This window comes from Bos indicus x Bos taurus, chromosome 3 (genome assembly GCF_003369695.1).
Source record: "Bos indicus x Bos taurus breed Angus x Brahman F1 hybrid chromosome 3, Bos_hybrid_MaternalHap_v2.0, whole genome shotgun sequence".
Lineage (NCBI taxonomy): Eukaryota > Metazoa > Chordata > Mammalia > Artiodactyla > Bovidae > Bos > Bos indicus x Bos taurus.
The window spans coordinates 20,774,174-20,790,757 of NC_040078.1; the positions used below are offsets into that span (position 1 = coordinate 20,774,174).

Consider the following 16,584-nt stretch of genomic DNA (forward strand, 5'->3'; position numbering starts at 1 on the left):
AATCAAATCCTTTTGATTTTTTAAAAATGATAGCTCTCAAATCAACTCCTTCCTTTCCATTTCAACAGCTAACCTCTCAGCCAAAGTTCTGCCTTCACCATTGGTTACTCTCCATGCCTCCAATTCCCTATGACAACTGACTAACATCACTGCCCCCAAATGCTCTTTGCCATCCTTTTCTCAAAACTCTTCAATGATGACTCCCTACCGCCCAACCAGATGCAGTCTAAACTCCTTAGCCGGAAATGGTGGATAAATGTTAACCAAGCCTTTTCTTTACCAAGTTCGATCTCTACACAGAGATCATCAGAAAATTGCTTATCTAGACATTACTTGTTCCCCTCAGAATTATGACAACGTTTGGAAGGCTCATAAGAAAAAGGGCTTTGTAAAGTTTTCTCCATCTTCTATACTGATTTCCTAGGTTACAATCTTTTCACTGCTTTAGTGTTTGTTTTTTTAAAGATTTTTTTCCTCATGAGAAATGCAAATCCTTTTGGAAATGGACAGGTTGTTAGAAAGCCAAACATCCCCTAAGTTTGAAGTTCAAACGCATCCGTAATTGCTGTTTTGTCCAATAACTCTGCCCAGTCCAGCTTCTTTGCCCTTGCTTGGGCTCTTTCCCCTGTTAGCAGCAACTTTCCTCTCTTTTCTGGCTTAACGAAGCTCTTTCTGACTATGCCTAGGCTTCAAGTATCTTTCTTTTCCGAAGAACATCTGTAGCACTGACAGCAGGTCATTAACACCACTGCAATTCACCTCATATGATAATTTCTCTTTTAATGTACAGGATTACTAGTAACTTATATAAAGTCTGGCGATTCATTAGTCACAATTTAAAATGAAACAACTTCGATGCACGATGCTGGATGCTTGGGGCTGGTGCACTGGGACGGCCCAGAGGGATGGTATGGGGAGGGAGGAGGGAGGAGGGTTCCGGATGGGGAACACATGTATACCTGTGGCGGATTCATTTTGATATTTGGCAAAACTAATACAATTATGTAAAGTTTAAAAATAAAATAAAATTAGAAAAAAAAAATAAATGAAATGAAACAACTGGGCAGCTTTTCCTGAATAGTAGGGATTGTCCCCTCTTCTTAGCTTAACCTTAATGTGAAATGAATTACTCTCTCCTGAGAATAGGCATATGCTGGTTAAACGGGCATATTACATTACTCGTTTCTAACAAATACCAGACTGTATTAAATGGAAGAAAGCCCCAGTAGTTTATTCTCACGAAACCCGCTTGAATCCTGGTCCTCCCTCTCTCCAGGTCCAGGGTTAGTTTCGACTTTTCTTGCTCCCACCCAGGCAGGCGGGGCTTGTGTCTAGTTGAGGGTTCTCCTTCCATTGGGCGGGGGTCCGCGCCTGTATGGCCAGGGCGTGGACTGGCCCAGCCAGCTCTTCTGACAGAGCCGCATGGACCAGCCGATGCCTTTGTAGCGGGCTCAGTCCCTCAAAGCGAGAGCTCACCACCGCCACGCGGAAATGGGTCTCACTGCCCGGTGGGACCGCGTGGCCGCCGCTCTCATTACGCAGCTCCAGCACTTCGGGGTTCAGGGCCTGCTCCAACTTCGTGCGAATGGCAGCCTCGACGGGACCGATGACCCCTGATCCCGCACTGCCCCGGGACATACAGACGCGGCTGGCCATGGAGAACAGGCGTACGACCAGCTGCCCACTCAGCATCGGCTACGGCAGAGACAAAGACGGGAGCAGTGAGGGTCAGGGCCTCGCTCTTGGTACCAGCGTCTCAAACACCCTAGCCCCCGCCTCCGGCCAACGTCCACCCTGGGAGCCCGTCTAGACGCCAGTGAGATGCGAGGCACCGCCCCTTTCCTCTGTGTGACGTTGGGAGATTGTGGCCTCCGCCGAGAGCAGCTGAAGGGCGGCGATGATTAGAGAGAGCCCGCGCTTCTAAGGGGATTCGCAAAGAATGAGCTGGAGGTTCCAAGAGTAGGGTATGTGCAACTCCGGACTTTTGGTTGAGCCGCTGTCCCTGTGCCCCCTCCCTGAACCCCAAACTGGACCCTTTCTACCTCGTACTCAGGCTTGGCTACCGCAGTTCCCTCTCTGGGACGGAACTCCTGACAAGCCGGGCGAATGCAGATCTCGCGTCCAGAGGCACTCTGGGAAATGGAGTTCTCGCTACGCGATAGACCAGGCAGGTGAGGGCTCCCGGGAACTGTAGTCTCTGTTTGTCTCTTGAGGTCGTGCGTGCGTACGTGTATGCTCAGTCTCTTTAGTGGTGTCTTTGCGACTCTTTGCGTCCCTAAGGACTGCAGACCGCCAAGTTCCTCTGTCCATGGGGTTCTCCAGGGTAGACTGTTGGAGCGGGTTGCCGTGCCCTTCTCCAGGGGATCTTCCCCACCCAGGGATGGAACCCAGGTCTCCCGGAATAGCAGCAGTAGCAGTGTTTGTCGCTCAGTCGTGTCCGACTCTTGGAGACCCCATGAACTGTAGCCCGCCAGGCTCCTCTATCTAGCCCAACACTTTTATATACAAGAAAATGGAAGTCCATTTCCTTTATCGAATACATAATTATTGTGCGCTGCTGCTGCTGCTGCTGCTAAGTCACGTCAGTCGTGTCCGACTCTGTGAGACCCCATAGACGGCAGCCCACCAGGCTCCCCTGTCCCTGGGATTCTCCAGGCAAGAACACTGGAGTGGGTTGCCATTTCCTTCTCCAATGCATAAAAGTGAAAAGTGAAAGGGAAGTCGCTCAGTCGCGACCCCATGGACTGCAGCCCACCAGGTTCCTCTGTCCATGGGATTTTCCAGGCAAGAGCACTGGAGTGGGGTGCCATTGCCTTCTCTCTCTATATATATAGGCTTTCCCGGTGGCCCAGTGGTAAAGAATCCACCTGCTTATGCAGGAAATGCAAGAGACTCGGGGTTCGATCCCTGGCTGGGGAAGCTACCCTGAAGTAGGAAGTGGCAACCCACTCCAGTATTCTTACCAGGATAATTCCGTGGACAGAGGAGCCCGGTGGTCTACAGTCCATAGGGTAACAAAGAGTTGGACATGACTGAGTGACTGAACATGTACTTTATGTATACCTGTATACTTAAAAAGTGTATTTGTATACTTTTTCAGAAAATAAATTGCAGATAGCATGACATTTCATCCCTAGGTACTCTAATACATATCTCCTCCTAATAAAAGGGATATTCTCTTATAGAAAAATACCCTTATCACACTAAAAATTTTTTTAACATAATGTCAATTGCAAGGTTAGTATAATGAACACCCCATTTATCCTTCATCTATATTTACTAACATTTTTCCATATTTGCTTTTTAATCTCTTTGAATATGTGTATCAGTTCAGTTCAGTTCAGTCACTCAGTCATGTCCGACTTTTTGTGACTCCATGAATCGCAGCATGCCTGGCCTCCCTGTCCATCACCAACTCCTGGAGTTCACTCAGACTCATGTCCATCGAGTCGGTGATGCCATCCAGCCATCTCATCCTCTGTCGTCCCCTTCTCCTCCTGCCCCCAATCCCCCCCAGCATCAGACTCTTTTCCAATGAGTCAACTCTTCACATGAGGTGGCCAAAGTACTGGAGTTTCAGCTTCAGCATCATTCCTTCCAAAGAACACCCAGGACTGATCTCCTTCAGAATGGACTGGTTGGATCTCCTTGCAGTCCAAGGGACCCTCAAGAGTCTTCTCCAACACCACAGTTCAAAAGCATCAATTCTTCAGCGCTCAGCTTTCTTCACATATGTGTATACATAATAAAAATAAAAACTGTTACCATTTTTGTTGAATCATTTGAGAGTTGAAAATCTTTATACTTCATTGCTGTATACTTCAGCATATATCTTCTAAGACAAGGACATTTTCCTATATAACCACAATACCATTACCACACCTGAGACATTTAACATTTGTTCAATACTATTATCTAATATACAGTTGATATTCAAATCTCCCCAGTTGTCTCATTAGTGCCTTTATTTTTTGAAAGTCAGTCAAGGATCATGCATTGCATTTAGCCATCTTTAAATCTGTATTTTGCAAAGTTCCTTGGCTTCAGTGTGAGAACTATAAAGGAGGTAATGACACAAGCAGGAAGACCAGTTTAGAGGTTTGTGTAGCAATCTAGGTGAGAATGTTGATGTCTTGGACCATGGTGGTGGTGGAGGTGGAGACGGAAAGAAATTGTGGGTAATTATGGGAGGGACAGTATGAAGGATAATTATCAGCTTTGGGCATCAAGATGGATGGCATTTGTTCCCTAAGATACAGAATTTTGGAAGAAGGGTTGGAAGGGTGGGGAAGGGGGAGATTGGTGTCCAATTCTTTTTGGACTTGAGTTTGTAGTGTCTTTATGATATCCAAGAAGAGATGTCATGTTGGATATATGGTTCTGTGTGTGTATGCATTTTATTTTTAACTTTTTCTTAAGTGCTTTCAGAGCTACAGAAATTACAAATAACTACAAATAGTACAAATAATTCTGTATACTGCTCACCTTGATGCCCACATTATCCAAATATTAACATTTTATCATGATTGCTTTATTTCTTATCTATCTACACATATATAATTTTTTTCTGAACCATCTGAGAGTAAGCTTCAGAGATAGAGCCCATTTACCTCTAACTACTTGCAATGGTTAATTTTAAGTGTCAACTTGACTGGGCCACAGGGTGCCCAGATATTTGCTCCTGCTGCTAAGTCACTTCAGTCGTGTCCGACTCTGTGTGACCCCATAGACGGCAGCCCACCAGGCTCCCCTGTCCCTGGGATTCTCCAGGCAAGAACACTGGAGTGGGTTGCCATTTCCTTCTCCAATGCATGAAAGTGAAAAGTGAAAGTGAAGTTGCTCAGTCGTGTCCAACTCTTAGCGACCCCATGGACTGCAGCCCACCAGGCTCCTCCATCCATGGGATTTTCCAGCCGAGAGTACTGGAGTGGGGTGCCATTGCCTTCTCCAGCCCAGACATTTGGGCAAATGTTATTCTGGATGGTTTTGGATGAGATTTAAATTGGTAGACCGAGTAAAGCCGATTGCCCTCCCTGTTGTGGCTGGGTCTCATCCAATCAGTGAAAGGCCTGAACAGAACAAAAAGGCTAACCCTCTCTGAAAAAGAGTTATTTCCTGTCCCAGTTCTTTGAACTGGGACACTGGCTTTTTACCTGCCTTCAGACTTGAACTGAAACACTGGCACTTCCTGGGTCTCCAGCCTGTTAGCTTTTGACTGGCACTGCAGCACTGCGTCACTTGGTTCTCAGACCTTCAGGCTTGACTGTAACTACACAATCAGCTCTCCTGGGTTTCCAGCTTGCTGACTCACCCTGCAGATCTAGGGACTTGTCAGCCTCCATTATCATGTGAGCCAACTGCTTATAATAAATCTCTCTCTCTCTCTTGCTTGTTTGCTCTTACTCTCTGCATATATATCTTTTTTGTTCTGTTTCTCTGAAGAGCTCTAATATATATTTGCTAATACATTCTTAGTAAAAACTTTTTTCTCACATAACTACAGTATAATTGTCAAATTTGGGAAATTAACATTGATACAGTACTACAGATTTTACTGAAAATTTTTCATTGTCCCATTGTCCTTTATATAAAATGAAAAAAAAAAAAATCTGGGCCAGGATCCAGTCTAGGATCACATGCTGTATTCAGTTGTTATGTCTCTATGGCCTCCATTTAATCTGGAATAGTTCCTTAGTCTTTGTCTTTCATGATTTTGGCATTTTTGAGGAGTACAGACCATCTGCACTTTTCAGGTGGTGTTAGTGGTAAAGAACCCACCTGCCAATGCAGGAAATGCAGGGTTTGATTCCTGGGCTGGGAAAAACCCCCTGGAGGAGGGCATGGCAATCCACTCCAGTATTCTTGCCTAGAGAATTCCATGGACAGATGAGCCTGGCAGGCTACAGTCCATAGGATCGCAGAGTCTGACACAACTGAAGTGACTTACCATGCACACACAGACCATTTATTTTGTTGAATATCCCTCAATTTGGGTTTCTCTAATGTTTCTTTCTGATTCAGATTTAGGATATACACTTTTGGCAGGAAAACTGCAGAAGTGGTATTGAATCCTTCTCACTGAACTATATAGGAGGCATGTAATTCGCTTTGTCCTATTGTTAATGATAATTCTGATCAGTTGATTAAGGTGGTATCTCTCAGGAAAAAAAATGTAAAATTTTTATTTTCCATTTGTAGTTGTAGGAGATGTTTGAGTCTATGTAATATTCTGTTTCTTGTTAAGATTTTGTTTATTAATTTTGGCATCTGAGATGTAAGAGTTGTTGAAGATGAAATAAGATCATGTGCAGTGGGGTGAAGGTGGGAAAGTGGGAAGGAAGGGAGTGAAATCACCTGGGAAAAGGTATAAAGTGAGAAAATAAGATTTTCTTTAGAAGATCACTTTGGCTAGTGTGTGAATATATTAGGGGAATGAAAAGAATGCAAGCGAAGAATAGAAGAGCCTTTAGCAGTAGTCTGGTGAAAGATAATCTGAGTGAAGACAGGAAATGAGCTAGAGAGAGAAGTAAAACAATTAGAATGATGTTAAAGAGATGGAATCTTTAGCACTTGTTTTTGGTGAGTGCCTTGTAATTTGCTAATCCAGTGACAGTGGTGGGGAATGGTGGGAGGATGCTTTGTTGGTGACAGGTACTATTCTAAATGAACTCTTAATTCTTGCAACAGTCTGTGAAGTAGCTACTGTTAGTACTTTTGGTTTACCATTTTGAGGAAGCAGACACCCTTACAGGTTAGATAATACATTAATTTGTCTATGGTCATAGATCTAGTAAGCAAACTCAGGAGTCAGGCTGCAGAATTTGAACTCTTAACCATTAAGTTATTCTGCCTCCTAATTTTGGGCTCTCAGGTTCCAGCTCTGTACCAGGCTCCTTGTATTTAATTCTCATTTATTCTAACAACTCTGTTATGGTAGGGTATATTGTTTTTCTTTAATTGATGAACTTCTATTGTATCTTCTATCACTCTGGCTACCACAGTCTACTGTTGATAGCTAGCATCTGGAGAGTGGTTTGTTGACCAAAGGCCAACTATAATTGTTTCACAAATAAGTAAACCAAGGCTCAGAGGAATTTAAGCACTTGCTGCTGAAGGTCACACAGCCACTTACAAAGACATGATTAGAACCAAGGTCTGCCTCACTCAAAGTCTGTGCTCTTTACCCCTCCAAGCACACTACTTCACTAACTAGATTATGGGCTTCATGAAGCAAGCCTTGCTTCCTCCCTATTACAGAGAGAGGGAGAGCTGGAGAGTTAGAGTGAGAGCTACAGAGCATGTGAGAGGTGTGGAATTAGATTTAATACTTTAGATTTCATCTAGCTATAAATCCTTATTAGATAAGTCCAGATAGGCCAATACCCTACAAATTACATCAGCCTCAATTACTATCTATTGTTCCCTGGAGTTCCTTTCCCAGCATTCTTACCAGAGCTATTAAAATATATAACAGAGTAGGCCATTTGTAAAAGCCAAATACCTTCACAAATAGACTGGATCTTATCCCCTTGAACACCTCTGGGATTTTTAACCGAAAGCAACTGAATTCCTAACCAGGCAATCTAGTTAATCAAACATTTAGTGCATTCGAGCTCCACTGTATCATTCCAACCATACTCCTTTCCACTTTTCCCCAGCTCCACCCTCAGCCCCCTCCACACTGAGCTGCACATCATTCATGACATGAACCAGGCCGTCCCACAGCTCCTAGCCATTGCACATAAAGTTGCCTTTGGCTAGAATGCTTTCAGTCTTCTCTTGACCCACAAAGTCCTCCTCATGGTTCCATGAGATATCACCTCCTCTTTCATGAAGCTTCCCTACTCCCACACATATAGCCTCAGTGTACCCACATCTCTTTGTTCATGGTCTGCTGATAGACTTGAAGCACTGTGTCCTGTGCTTTGACCTTGGTCTCACTTCCTTTCTGTGACCACTTCAAGGGTGAGACCATGTCTTCATCACCTTTAAATCAAGAGTCCTTTATTCCCTCCACCTGGCTCTTCAGTTCAGTTCAGTCACTCAGTCATGTCAGACTCTTTGCGACTCTATGAATTGCATCATGCCAGGCCTCCCTGTCCATCACCAACTCCCGGAGTTCACTCAAACTAACGTCCATCGAGTGGGTGATGCCATCCAGCCATCTCATCCTCTGTCGTCCCCTTCTCCTCCTGCCCCCAATCCCTCCCAGCATCAGACTCTTTTCCAATGAGTCAACTCTTCACATGAGGTGGCCAAAGTACTGGAGTTTCAGCTTCAGCATCATTCCTTCCAAAGAACACCCAGGACTGATCTCCTTCAGAATGGACTGGTTGGATCTCCCTGCAGTCCAAGGGACTCTCAAGAGTCTTCTCCAACACCACAGTTCAAAAGCATCAGTTCTTTGGCACTCAGCCTTCTTCACAGTCCAACTCTCACATCCATACATGACCACTGGAAAAACCATAGCCTTGACTAGACGGACCTTTGTTGGCAAAGTAATGTCTCTGCTTTTCAATATGCTATCTAGGTTGGTCATAACTTTCCTTCCAAGGAGTAAGCGTCTTTTAATTTCATGGCTGCAATCACCATCTGCAGTGATTTTGGAGCCCAAAAAAATAAAGTCTGACACTGTTTCCACTGTTTCCCATCTGGTAATAAATATTTGTTTTTGAATAAACAAATAAAACTATACTCTTAGAGAATTAGCATCTTCTTTTCTAAACTATTTCTCCAGCTCTCCCTCCCTCTGTAATAGAGGGAGGAAGCAAGGCTGGGCACAATGACTTCATAAAGCCCATAATCTCCTTAGTGAAGCAATGGGCTTGGAGGGATAAAAAGCACAGACTTTGAGTGAGGCTGCAGGTCAGGAAGCAACAGAACTGGACATGGAACAACAGACTGGTTCCAAATAGGAAAAGGAGTACTTCAAGGCTATATATTGTCACCCTGCTTATTTAACTTATATGAAGAGTACATCATGAGAAACGCTGGACTGGAAGAAGCACAAGCTGGAATCAAGATTGCCAGGAGAAATATCAATAACCTCAGATACCCAGATGACACTACCCTTATGGCAGAAAGTGAAGAGGAACTCAAAAGCCTCTTGATGAAAGTGAAAGAGGAGAGTGAAAAAGTTGGCTTAAAGCTCAACATTCAGAAAACTAAGATCATGGCATCTGGTCCCATCACTTCATGGCAAATAGATGGGGAAACAGTGGAAACAGTGTCAGACTTTATTTTGGGGGGCTCCAAAATCACTGCAGATGGTGATTGCAGCCATGAAATTAAAAGATGCTTACTCCTTGGAAGGAAAGTTATGACCAACCTAGATAGCATATTGAAAAGCAGAGACATCACTTTGCCAACAAAGGTCCATTTAGTCAAGGCTATGTATGGTTTTTCCAGTGGTCATGTATGGATGTGAGAGTTGGACTGTGAAGAAAGCTGAGCGCCAAAGAATTGATGCTTTTGAACTGTGGTGTTGAAAGCTCTTGAGAGTCCCTTGGACTGCAAGGAGATCCAACCAGTCCATCCTAAAGGAGATCAGTCCTGGATGTTCTTTGGATGGAATGATGTTGAAGCTGAAACTCCAGTACTTTGGCCACCTCATGTGAAGAGTTGACTCATTGGAAAAGAGTCTGATGCTGGGAGGGATTGGGGGCAGGAGGAGAAGGGGACGACAGAGGATGAGATGGCTGGATGGCATCACCGACTCGATGGATGTGAGTTTGAGTGACCTCCGGGAGATAGTGATGGACAGGGAGGCCTGGCGTGCTGCAATTCATGGGGTCACTAAGAGTCTGACACGACTGAGAGACTGAACTGAACTGACTTTGGTTCTAATTATGTCTTTGTAAGTGGTTGTGTGACCTTCAGCAAGTGCCTAAATTCCTCTGAGCCTTGGTTTCCGTATTTGTGAAACAATTTCAGTCGGCCTTCAGTATCCACGGGTTCTGAACCTGAGGATTCAACCAACTGTGGGTGGAAGATATTTGAAAAAAAAAAAAAATCCAGAAAGTTTCAAAAAGCAAAACTAGAATTTGCCCTGCCTTGGCAACTATGTACATAGTTTTACATTTTACAACTATTTACATAACATTTACATTGTATTAGGTATTAAAAATAATCTGCTGCCCCTGCTAAGTCGCTTCAGTCGTGTCCGACTCTGTGCGACCGCATAGACCCCATTGACGGCAGCTCACCAGGCTCCCCCGTCCCTGGGATTCTCCAGGCAAGAATACTGGAGTGGGTTGCCACTTCCTTCTCCAGTGCATGAAAGTGAAAAGTGAAAGTGAAGTCTCTTAGTCGTGTCTGACTCTTAGCGACCCCATGGATGCAGCATGCCAGGCCTCTCTGTCCATCACCAACTCCCGGAGTTTACTCAAACTCATGTTCATTGAGTCGGTGATGCCGTCCAACCATCTCATGTCGTCCCCTTCTCCTCCCGCTTTCAACCTTTCCCAGCATCAGGGTCTTTTCCAATGAGTCAGTTCTTCGCATCAGGTGGCCAAAGTACTGGAGTTTCAGCTTCAACATCAGTCCCTCCAATGAATATTCAGGAATATTCATGAATATATGCTGTAAGATGCAGGAAACTGTAGATGTTAGCTCAGGTACCGGGCAGACTGTTGGAACAATTCAGGGAAAGAACAAAGAGAGGAGAGCTGGCGAGGGTAGGGGGGTGGCGGGGGTTGGCAGGTGACTGGATGAGTTTGCTCTTGGATAGGTCGAGTTATTGGGACAGACAGGTTGAAGCATCCAGTAAACAGGTATATAGGCCTGAGCTTCTGCAACAAATACTAGTTGAAAGCACTGAATTGGGTACGACTTCAGGAAGAGTGAAGAATGGAATGTGCGGAAAGGGCGAGTAGGGAGGCAGAGCCGAGCTTAACAATGGGATTTAAACACGGGCAGAGGAAAAGAAACAGAATGAGGAAGGACGGAGGGCGACGTTTTGAATGCCAAGTTAAAGACGCCTTCAAGTTGAAGGCGGTTTGGGACGCCTCCTGGAGATCAAGAGGAGGATGACATTCTATTCTGGGCTTCCCTGGTGGCTCAGACCGTAAGGAATCCACCTGCCTGCAATGCTGGAGACCCGGATTCGATCTCTGGGTCGGGAAGATCCCCTGAGAAGGAAATGGCTCTCGGTTAAACGGGAGTCTGAGGAACAGAGACGGGTGGGGATGGGGCGAAGCCACACCGCAGACAACTAAATTGAAAGAAAAGAAAAAGCCTCAGTAGTTCTGTATTTTTTAAGGTAGTCTGGCTTTGACGAGCCAGGAAAAGAGGAACTTAGTAATTTAAGGTTCCAAGGCCCTTGAGTGGGAGTAACTGCATTTGCTAAAGGCTCTCTGCAGCCCTTTAGGACCCTTTTTAGGATTTCCCTTGGTGTAAACCGGGAAAAAACCTACCACCCGTAACCCAGAAAAATATTGCCACTCAGTAAATAAAGCAAAACAGAAGAGCGTCTTGTTTGAAAGCCTTCACTTTAAAAATCCTGGCATGCAAATAAAGGGCTTTAATGTGGCTCACAACGATTGGTAGGTACTTATAGAAGCCGTCATTTCCACGTAGCGCAAGATGCAAACGAAGAGTCTGCTTTTCGCTTTCCTATTGGCTGTTCGATCGGACTCCCCTTTTAGCCAATCAAACCACTTCCCTTCGCCCCTCCCGGTAGCTCTTATAAATTACATCAAATTGGTTACCCTTGCCATATCCTTCTCCTTGAAAAAGAAGCCGTAACTGCAGTTTTAGCAGTAATGTCAGGCCGCGGAAAGCAGGGAGGCAAAGCTCGGGCCAAGGCCAAGTCGCGCTCATCCCGCGCTGGCCTTCAGTTCCCCGTAGGGCGAGTGCACCGCCTGCTGCGCAAAGGGAACTACGCCGAAAGGGTGGGGGCCGGCGCACCTGTGTACTTGGCGGCAGTGCTGGAGTACCTGACCGCGGAAATCCTGGAGCTGGCGGGCAACGCCGCCCGAGACAACAAGAAGACGCGCATCATCCCTCGCCATTTGCAACTGGCCGTGAGAAATGATGAAGAGCTCAACAAGTTACTCGGGGGTGTCACTATTGCCCAGGGCGGTGTCTTACCCAATATCCAGGCAGTCTTATTGCCCAAAAAAACGGAGAGTCACAAGCCTGGCAAGAATAAGTAATTAAAAGGCTTGATACCATCCCCACTCACCCCAAAGGCTCTTTTAAGAGCCACCACCAAAGTGTCAAAATAAAGGGCTGATCACAAAATAGCGCATTAGCTCTTTTTTTGAAAACTTGGGTGGCTCTAAAAAGAGCCTTTGTTCTTTGGCTTACTTTGAAAAGGCTTTATTTGCTTTTGGCTTTATGGCTTTCGGTTTTCTTTGGTAACAGAACGGCCTGGATATTGGGCAAAACGCCGCCCTGGGCGATGGTGACCTTGCCCAACAGCTTGTTCAGCTCTTCGTCGTTGCGGATGGCCAACTGCAGGTGACGAGGGATGATGCGCGTCTTTTTGTTGTCTCGCGCCGCGTTGCCGGCCAGCTCCAGGATCTCGGCTGTCAGATACTCCAGAACCGCCGCCATGTAGACGGGCGCGCCGGCCCCCACCCGCTCAGCGTAGTTGCCTTTGCGCAGCAGGCGGTGCACTCGCCCTACCGGGAACTGCAAGCCTGCGCGGGACGAACGCGACTTGGCCTTTGCGCGGGCCTTGCCTCCCTGCTTTCCACGACCAGACATGACTAAAGATACGAGTAGTACGATTAAAGACCAGAGCCCCTCGGCTTAAAAAAGATCAGCAATTGGAAAGCCTTTATAAGTTTTCCGAGGGGTGGAGTCAGGAACGAGCTTTTCATTGGTCCTAAATTGGCTCCTGAAACAGCCAATAAGGTTAAGAGTCGGTGTTGTTCTGTCGCTATTACTGATAACGTAAGGTCTCTCCGCGGACCAATGGGAATGTAAGACTTTTGGAGCCTTAATTTGCATACGGTGGTTATAAATGGATTAGGCCCGCCCATTCTCATACCTCTTTTTTTTGCCAAACGGCGTTGTTCTACAATGCCTGAGCCGGCAAAATCCGCTCCCGCGCCCAAGAAGGGCTCCAAGAAAGCTGTCACTAAAGCCCAAAAGAAGGACGGCAAGAAGCGCAAGCGCAGCCGTAAGGAGAGCTATTCCATCTACGTGTACAAGGTGCTGAAGCAGGTGCACCCGGACACCGGTATTTCGTCCAAGGCCATGGGCATCATGAACTCATTTGTCAACGACATCTTCGAGCGCATCGCGGGCGAAGCGTCGCGCTTGGCGCATTACAACAAGCGCTCGACCATCACGTCCCGGGAGATCCAGACGGCCGTGCGCCTGCTGCTGCCTGGCGAGCTGGCCAAGCACGCCGTGTCCGAGGGCACCAAGGCGGTCACCAAGTACACCAGCTCCAAGTGAGTCCTTGCTGGTACGCGGCGCTCGCACGAGGCGCAAAGCCGCTTGATTTTCCAAAGGCTCTTTTCAGAGCCACCCACCTAATCACCAGAAAAGAGCCTTGTTCACTTGTTTTTCCTCAGTTCCTCACAAAGTAAGTTACTCTAGTTGGCTAAAAGTAATGGAAGATGACACACGTAGCTTTTTAAGCCCTTATGACTTGAGATTCCTGGCGCGTGACTGGCTTTGCTTTTGAATCTAGGGCGCGTCTTAACCCTCACTGCTGCTTAGCTTTCGTATGAGTCAGTTCTAAATTAGGATACTGAGACTGCTACTAGACTTGTGTCCTGGTGGCTCTGTTGGGTACGTTTCACCGGTGTTCCAAAACGAAGTGAGTGATTCCAGCTATCCACATTTAAGAAAGGACCCCAGGACACGACCAAGCCCGGGTCTTTCCGAACATTGCATCACAGCCCTGAAGAATTGCGAGTTTGGCAGCCGCGTGGGTGCCGGATCACCAGTTACGCCCTTGCGATGTGGCTTCTTGTGGACACCAGCGGTTCAGGATACTTCGTACTGAGCCCGCGCTGCCTGGTCTCAGCCTTTCCCTGATTGGACATGAATATTCAAAATCTCCCGCCGCTCTGGAATTCATAGGTTCTAGGTTTGCGCCGCTCACTTTGGCGCTGTGAAATTCCTGTTATTTCTTGGTTTGTGGATCATTTTTGCTTTTAATTCTCTTTTCTCGAAATATTTCGGCGTCAAGTCACTGCAAGGCACTAGTCATTTTAGTTTGGTCTCAAACGTCACCTCCCAGACACCTTCGGGAAGTTGTGCCTCTCCTTGTCTCTGGTCCCTCACTATTTTATCTTCTTCCTAGCAGCTGTCAGAAATTGTTTTGCTATTAGTTTTTTTTTCTTGTTTACCATTTTCCTCAAGACCTTAACAGAAACTTTATTGGTTTGGTTTGGTTTTTCTCTATATTGTCCCCACCAACCAGTGCTTGGCACACAGTGGACACTTTAAGTACTTACTGAATTAGTATTTGTTGAATTGATTTTTCTGTCCCTCTTCTTTTAAAAATAGCCTTCGTGGATGGATGGGTGCGGTTCATTTCCATTAGGTGTATGGGAAGACATGATGAAAATGGAAATGTTTCGGAGCTCCTTTCCCAAGTTGGCTATGGTCACCTCAGGGCAACAGCTGGGAGGAGGGCTGTATTTGTGTGTGTGTGTGTGCGCTAAGGAGGAGGTGGCAGTTTTAAGTCCTTCCTTTATGCTTTTCAGTTTGGTCTAATCTTTGGATTTGCATTAAATTCAGAACGTTGCTCACTAGAAGATCCTTTTCCTTTTTTCATTTATGACACCCTCCTTCCATCCTTATCTTTTGTTCCCCATTGAGATGAACTTTTCATTTATATTAACAGTGTCATTTACTCTTCAGGAGACCCTATAAAATAGACAAGGTTCGGGCTTCCCTGGTGGCTCTGGTAAAGAATCCTCCTGCCAGTGCAGAAGACACAGGTTGGATCCCTGATCCAGGAAGATCCCAGAAAGAGAAAAAAAAAGAGAGAATGTTAATATTTCTTTAAAAATGAGGTTGAGAGTGAGTGATCCACTGGTCATGTAGCTAACATTGTCCACCTTTGTACCCTCAGATGCAAGGACGATTGCATTTTAGTTTTATTTCACTATAATCATGGAATGTTGTATTTTTCTGTCCAAGCCTTGATTCTGCTGATAATGGCACTGATGATCTGATCAGTTATTCAACTCTGCTTTTGGATAAGGGGTCCTGGAGTTGATTGCAGGTGTTTCATGAATCCAAATGGACTCCAGACATTATCAGAGACTGAATAAATCTTAATGTTTCTTACATGTGTGTTTTCAAATGTGTGTATATGCTATTGTTATTAATAAATTTACCAGTTAATTAAAAAGCTTGGCTGCATTCTTTTATCTGTAATATATTTTCCAACTAAATGAAGTAGATAAAATCACTACTGGCTCTAAGCAAACGTATAGAGATGTTTGAGTGCCTCTGACCTGGAAGGTGAATATTTATAAACTATCAACCAAATTTGCTTCTACTCCAGAAGGGTAGTGGGGCTGAAATAGTCTGGTAGGAGGACACTATTAATGCTTAGTAACTGAAAAGTGCGTGAGCACAAAATGAAACAAAGGTCATGACCACAAACAAGAAGCACTATAAATAAAATAGAAAAAATAAAGTTATTAACAAAGTTTAGAAAATACCTGCAGAGTACTTAGTATGTGTCTGTCAGATGTTTTAGGTCCTTCACATGTATTGACTTATTTAATCCTCACAAGAACTTTATGAAATAGTTACCATTATTGTCTCCCACTTTACAGGTGAGGAAACTGAGGCATAGAAAGGCTTCTCCTCAGAAATGCTCAAAGAATAGACTCTTAGGTCAATGTTTAAGGGACTTGAGAAAGGAAGATCCCTCTCCAAAAACCTGTATTTGGGGGGAAATAAATAAGTATGCTTTAAAATTAAAGAGAAATATCACCTACTTTAATTTCAGGATGCACCGTGGGTATACATCTGTGGTGGAGGTGGTGGCTGAAAGTGTGTGGAGGGCTCTCATTTTCCAGAGGCCATAGCTCAACTCTGTTTAGTTTGTCCCCATAGTCATAGGGCTCACCAGCTGAAATACTTTTTACTAAGATAAGAGAGCTTTGGTTACTGGTTGTGGGCTCCTCCTGGGCATGGTGTTTACTAGGAAGGAAGTTACAAAGTGAGGAAGGAGAAAGAAGTGCTAGAGTTGATATTTTAACTCTGGAGGGGAGGTGATTATTGATGGTGAGTTTTATTCTCCTAAAGAACCTCTTTGGTCTTTTCTTTCTCCTTCTCAAACATCTCTATACATTTGCTTAGTGAAGTGAAAATTGCTCAGTCGTGTCAGACTCTTTGCGACCCCATGGACTATACAGTCGATGGAATTCTCCAGGCCAGAATACAGTAGTGGGTTGCCATTTCCTTCTCCAGGGGATCTTCCCAACTTAGGGATCAAGCCAGGTCTCCCACATTGCAGGCAGATTCTTTACCAGCTGAGCCACCAGGGAAGCCCAAGTTGGAGTTAATAACAATACTTGTTATAATAATACTTGCTTCTACTTACTGAGCACTTAACTGTTTACCTTGTCCTCTGCTGAGTGGTTTACATGCATTGCC

The 16,584-nt window shown here is 45.2% G+C and overlaps 4 protein-coding genes and 1 long non-coding RNA gene across 8 annotated transcripts; 3 read left to right on the forward strand and 2 right to left on the reverse strand.

Moving 5' to 3' along the window:
- Nucleotides 1–763: 763 nt before the first annotated feature.
- Nucleotides 764–2,142, reverse strand: BOLA1 (bolA family member 1). Its single transcript, XM_027534819.1, has 2 exons — nt 2,043–2,142; nt 764–1,695 (listed from the first exon to the last, which is right to left on the reverse strand). Exon 2 carries the CDS (start codon nt 1,690–1,692, stop codon nt 1,285–1,287), a length of 408 nt encoding a protein of 135 aa, XP_027390620.1. The 5' UTR covers nt 1,693–1,695; nt 2,043–2,142; the 3' UTR covers nt 764–1,284.
- On the forward strand, nt 1,717–3,642 carry LOC113887654. Of its 4 annotated transcripts, none has more exons than XR_003509788.1 (3): nt 1,717–1,964; nt 2,054–2,171; nt 3,604–3,642. It is a non-coding gene; the product is annotated as an uncharacterized LOC113887654 (long non-coding RNA). The 4 variants fall into 4 exon arrangements; XR_003509782.1 differs by lacking the exon at nt 3,604–3,642 and adding an exon at nt 3,518–3,557; XR_003509786.1 differs by lacking the exon at nt 3,604–3,642 and adding an exon at nt 3,388–3,427.
- Nucleotides 3,643–11,170: 7,528 nt separating this feature from the next.
- Nucleotides 11,171–12,243, forward strand: LOC113887668 (histone H2A type 2-B). The gene has a single exon (XM_027534844.1). It carries the CDS (start codon nt 11,763–11,765, stop codon nt 12,153–12,155), a length of 393 nt encoding a protein of 130 aa, XP_027390645.1. The 5' UTR covers nt 11,171–11,762; the 3' UTR covers nt 12,156–12,243.
- A 27-nt stretch (nt 12,244–12,270) lies between these two features.
- Nucleotides 12,271–12,888, reverse strand: LOC113887674 (histone H2A type 2-C). Its single transcript, XM_027534853.1, has one exon. The coding sequence runs from the start codon at nt 12,709–12,711 to the stop codon at nt 12,322–12,324; it is 390 nt and encodes a 129-aa protein (XP_027390654.1). The 5' UTR covers nt 12,712–12,888; the 3' UTR covers nt 12,271–12,321.
- A 99-nt stretch (nt 12,889–12,987) lies between these two features.
- Nucleotides 12,988–15,325, forward strand: LOC113887683 (histone H2B type 2-E). Its single transcript, XM_027534862.1, has one exon. The coding sequence runs from the start codon at nt 13,030–13,032 to the stop codon at nt 13,408–13,410; it is 381 nt and encodes a 126-aa protein (XP_027390663.1). The 5' UTR covers nt 12,988–13,029; the 3' UTR covers nt 13,411–15,325.
- Nucleotides 15,326–16,584: the final 1,259 nt, after the last annotated feature.

Coding starts and splice junctions, on each gene's coding strand:
- LOC113887683 (XM_027534862.1), top strand. CDS start 13,030: ATGCCTGAGCCGGCAAAATCCGCTCCCGCGCCCAAGAAGGGCTCCAAG.
- BOLA1 (XM_027534819.1), bottom strand. CDS start 1,692: ATGCTGAGTGGGCAGCTGGTCGTACGCCTGTTCTCCATGGCCAGCCGC.
- LOC113887674 (XM_027534853.1), bottom strand. CDS start 12,711: ATGTCTGGTCGTGGAAAGCAGGGAGGCAAGGCCCGCGCAAAGGCCAAG.
- LOC113887668 (XM_027534844.1), top strand. CDS start 11,763: ATGTCAGGCCGCGGAAAGCAGGGAGGCAAAGCTCGGGCCAAGGCCAAG.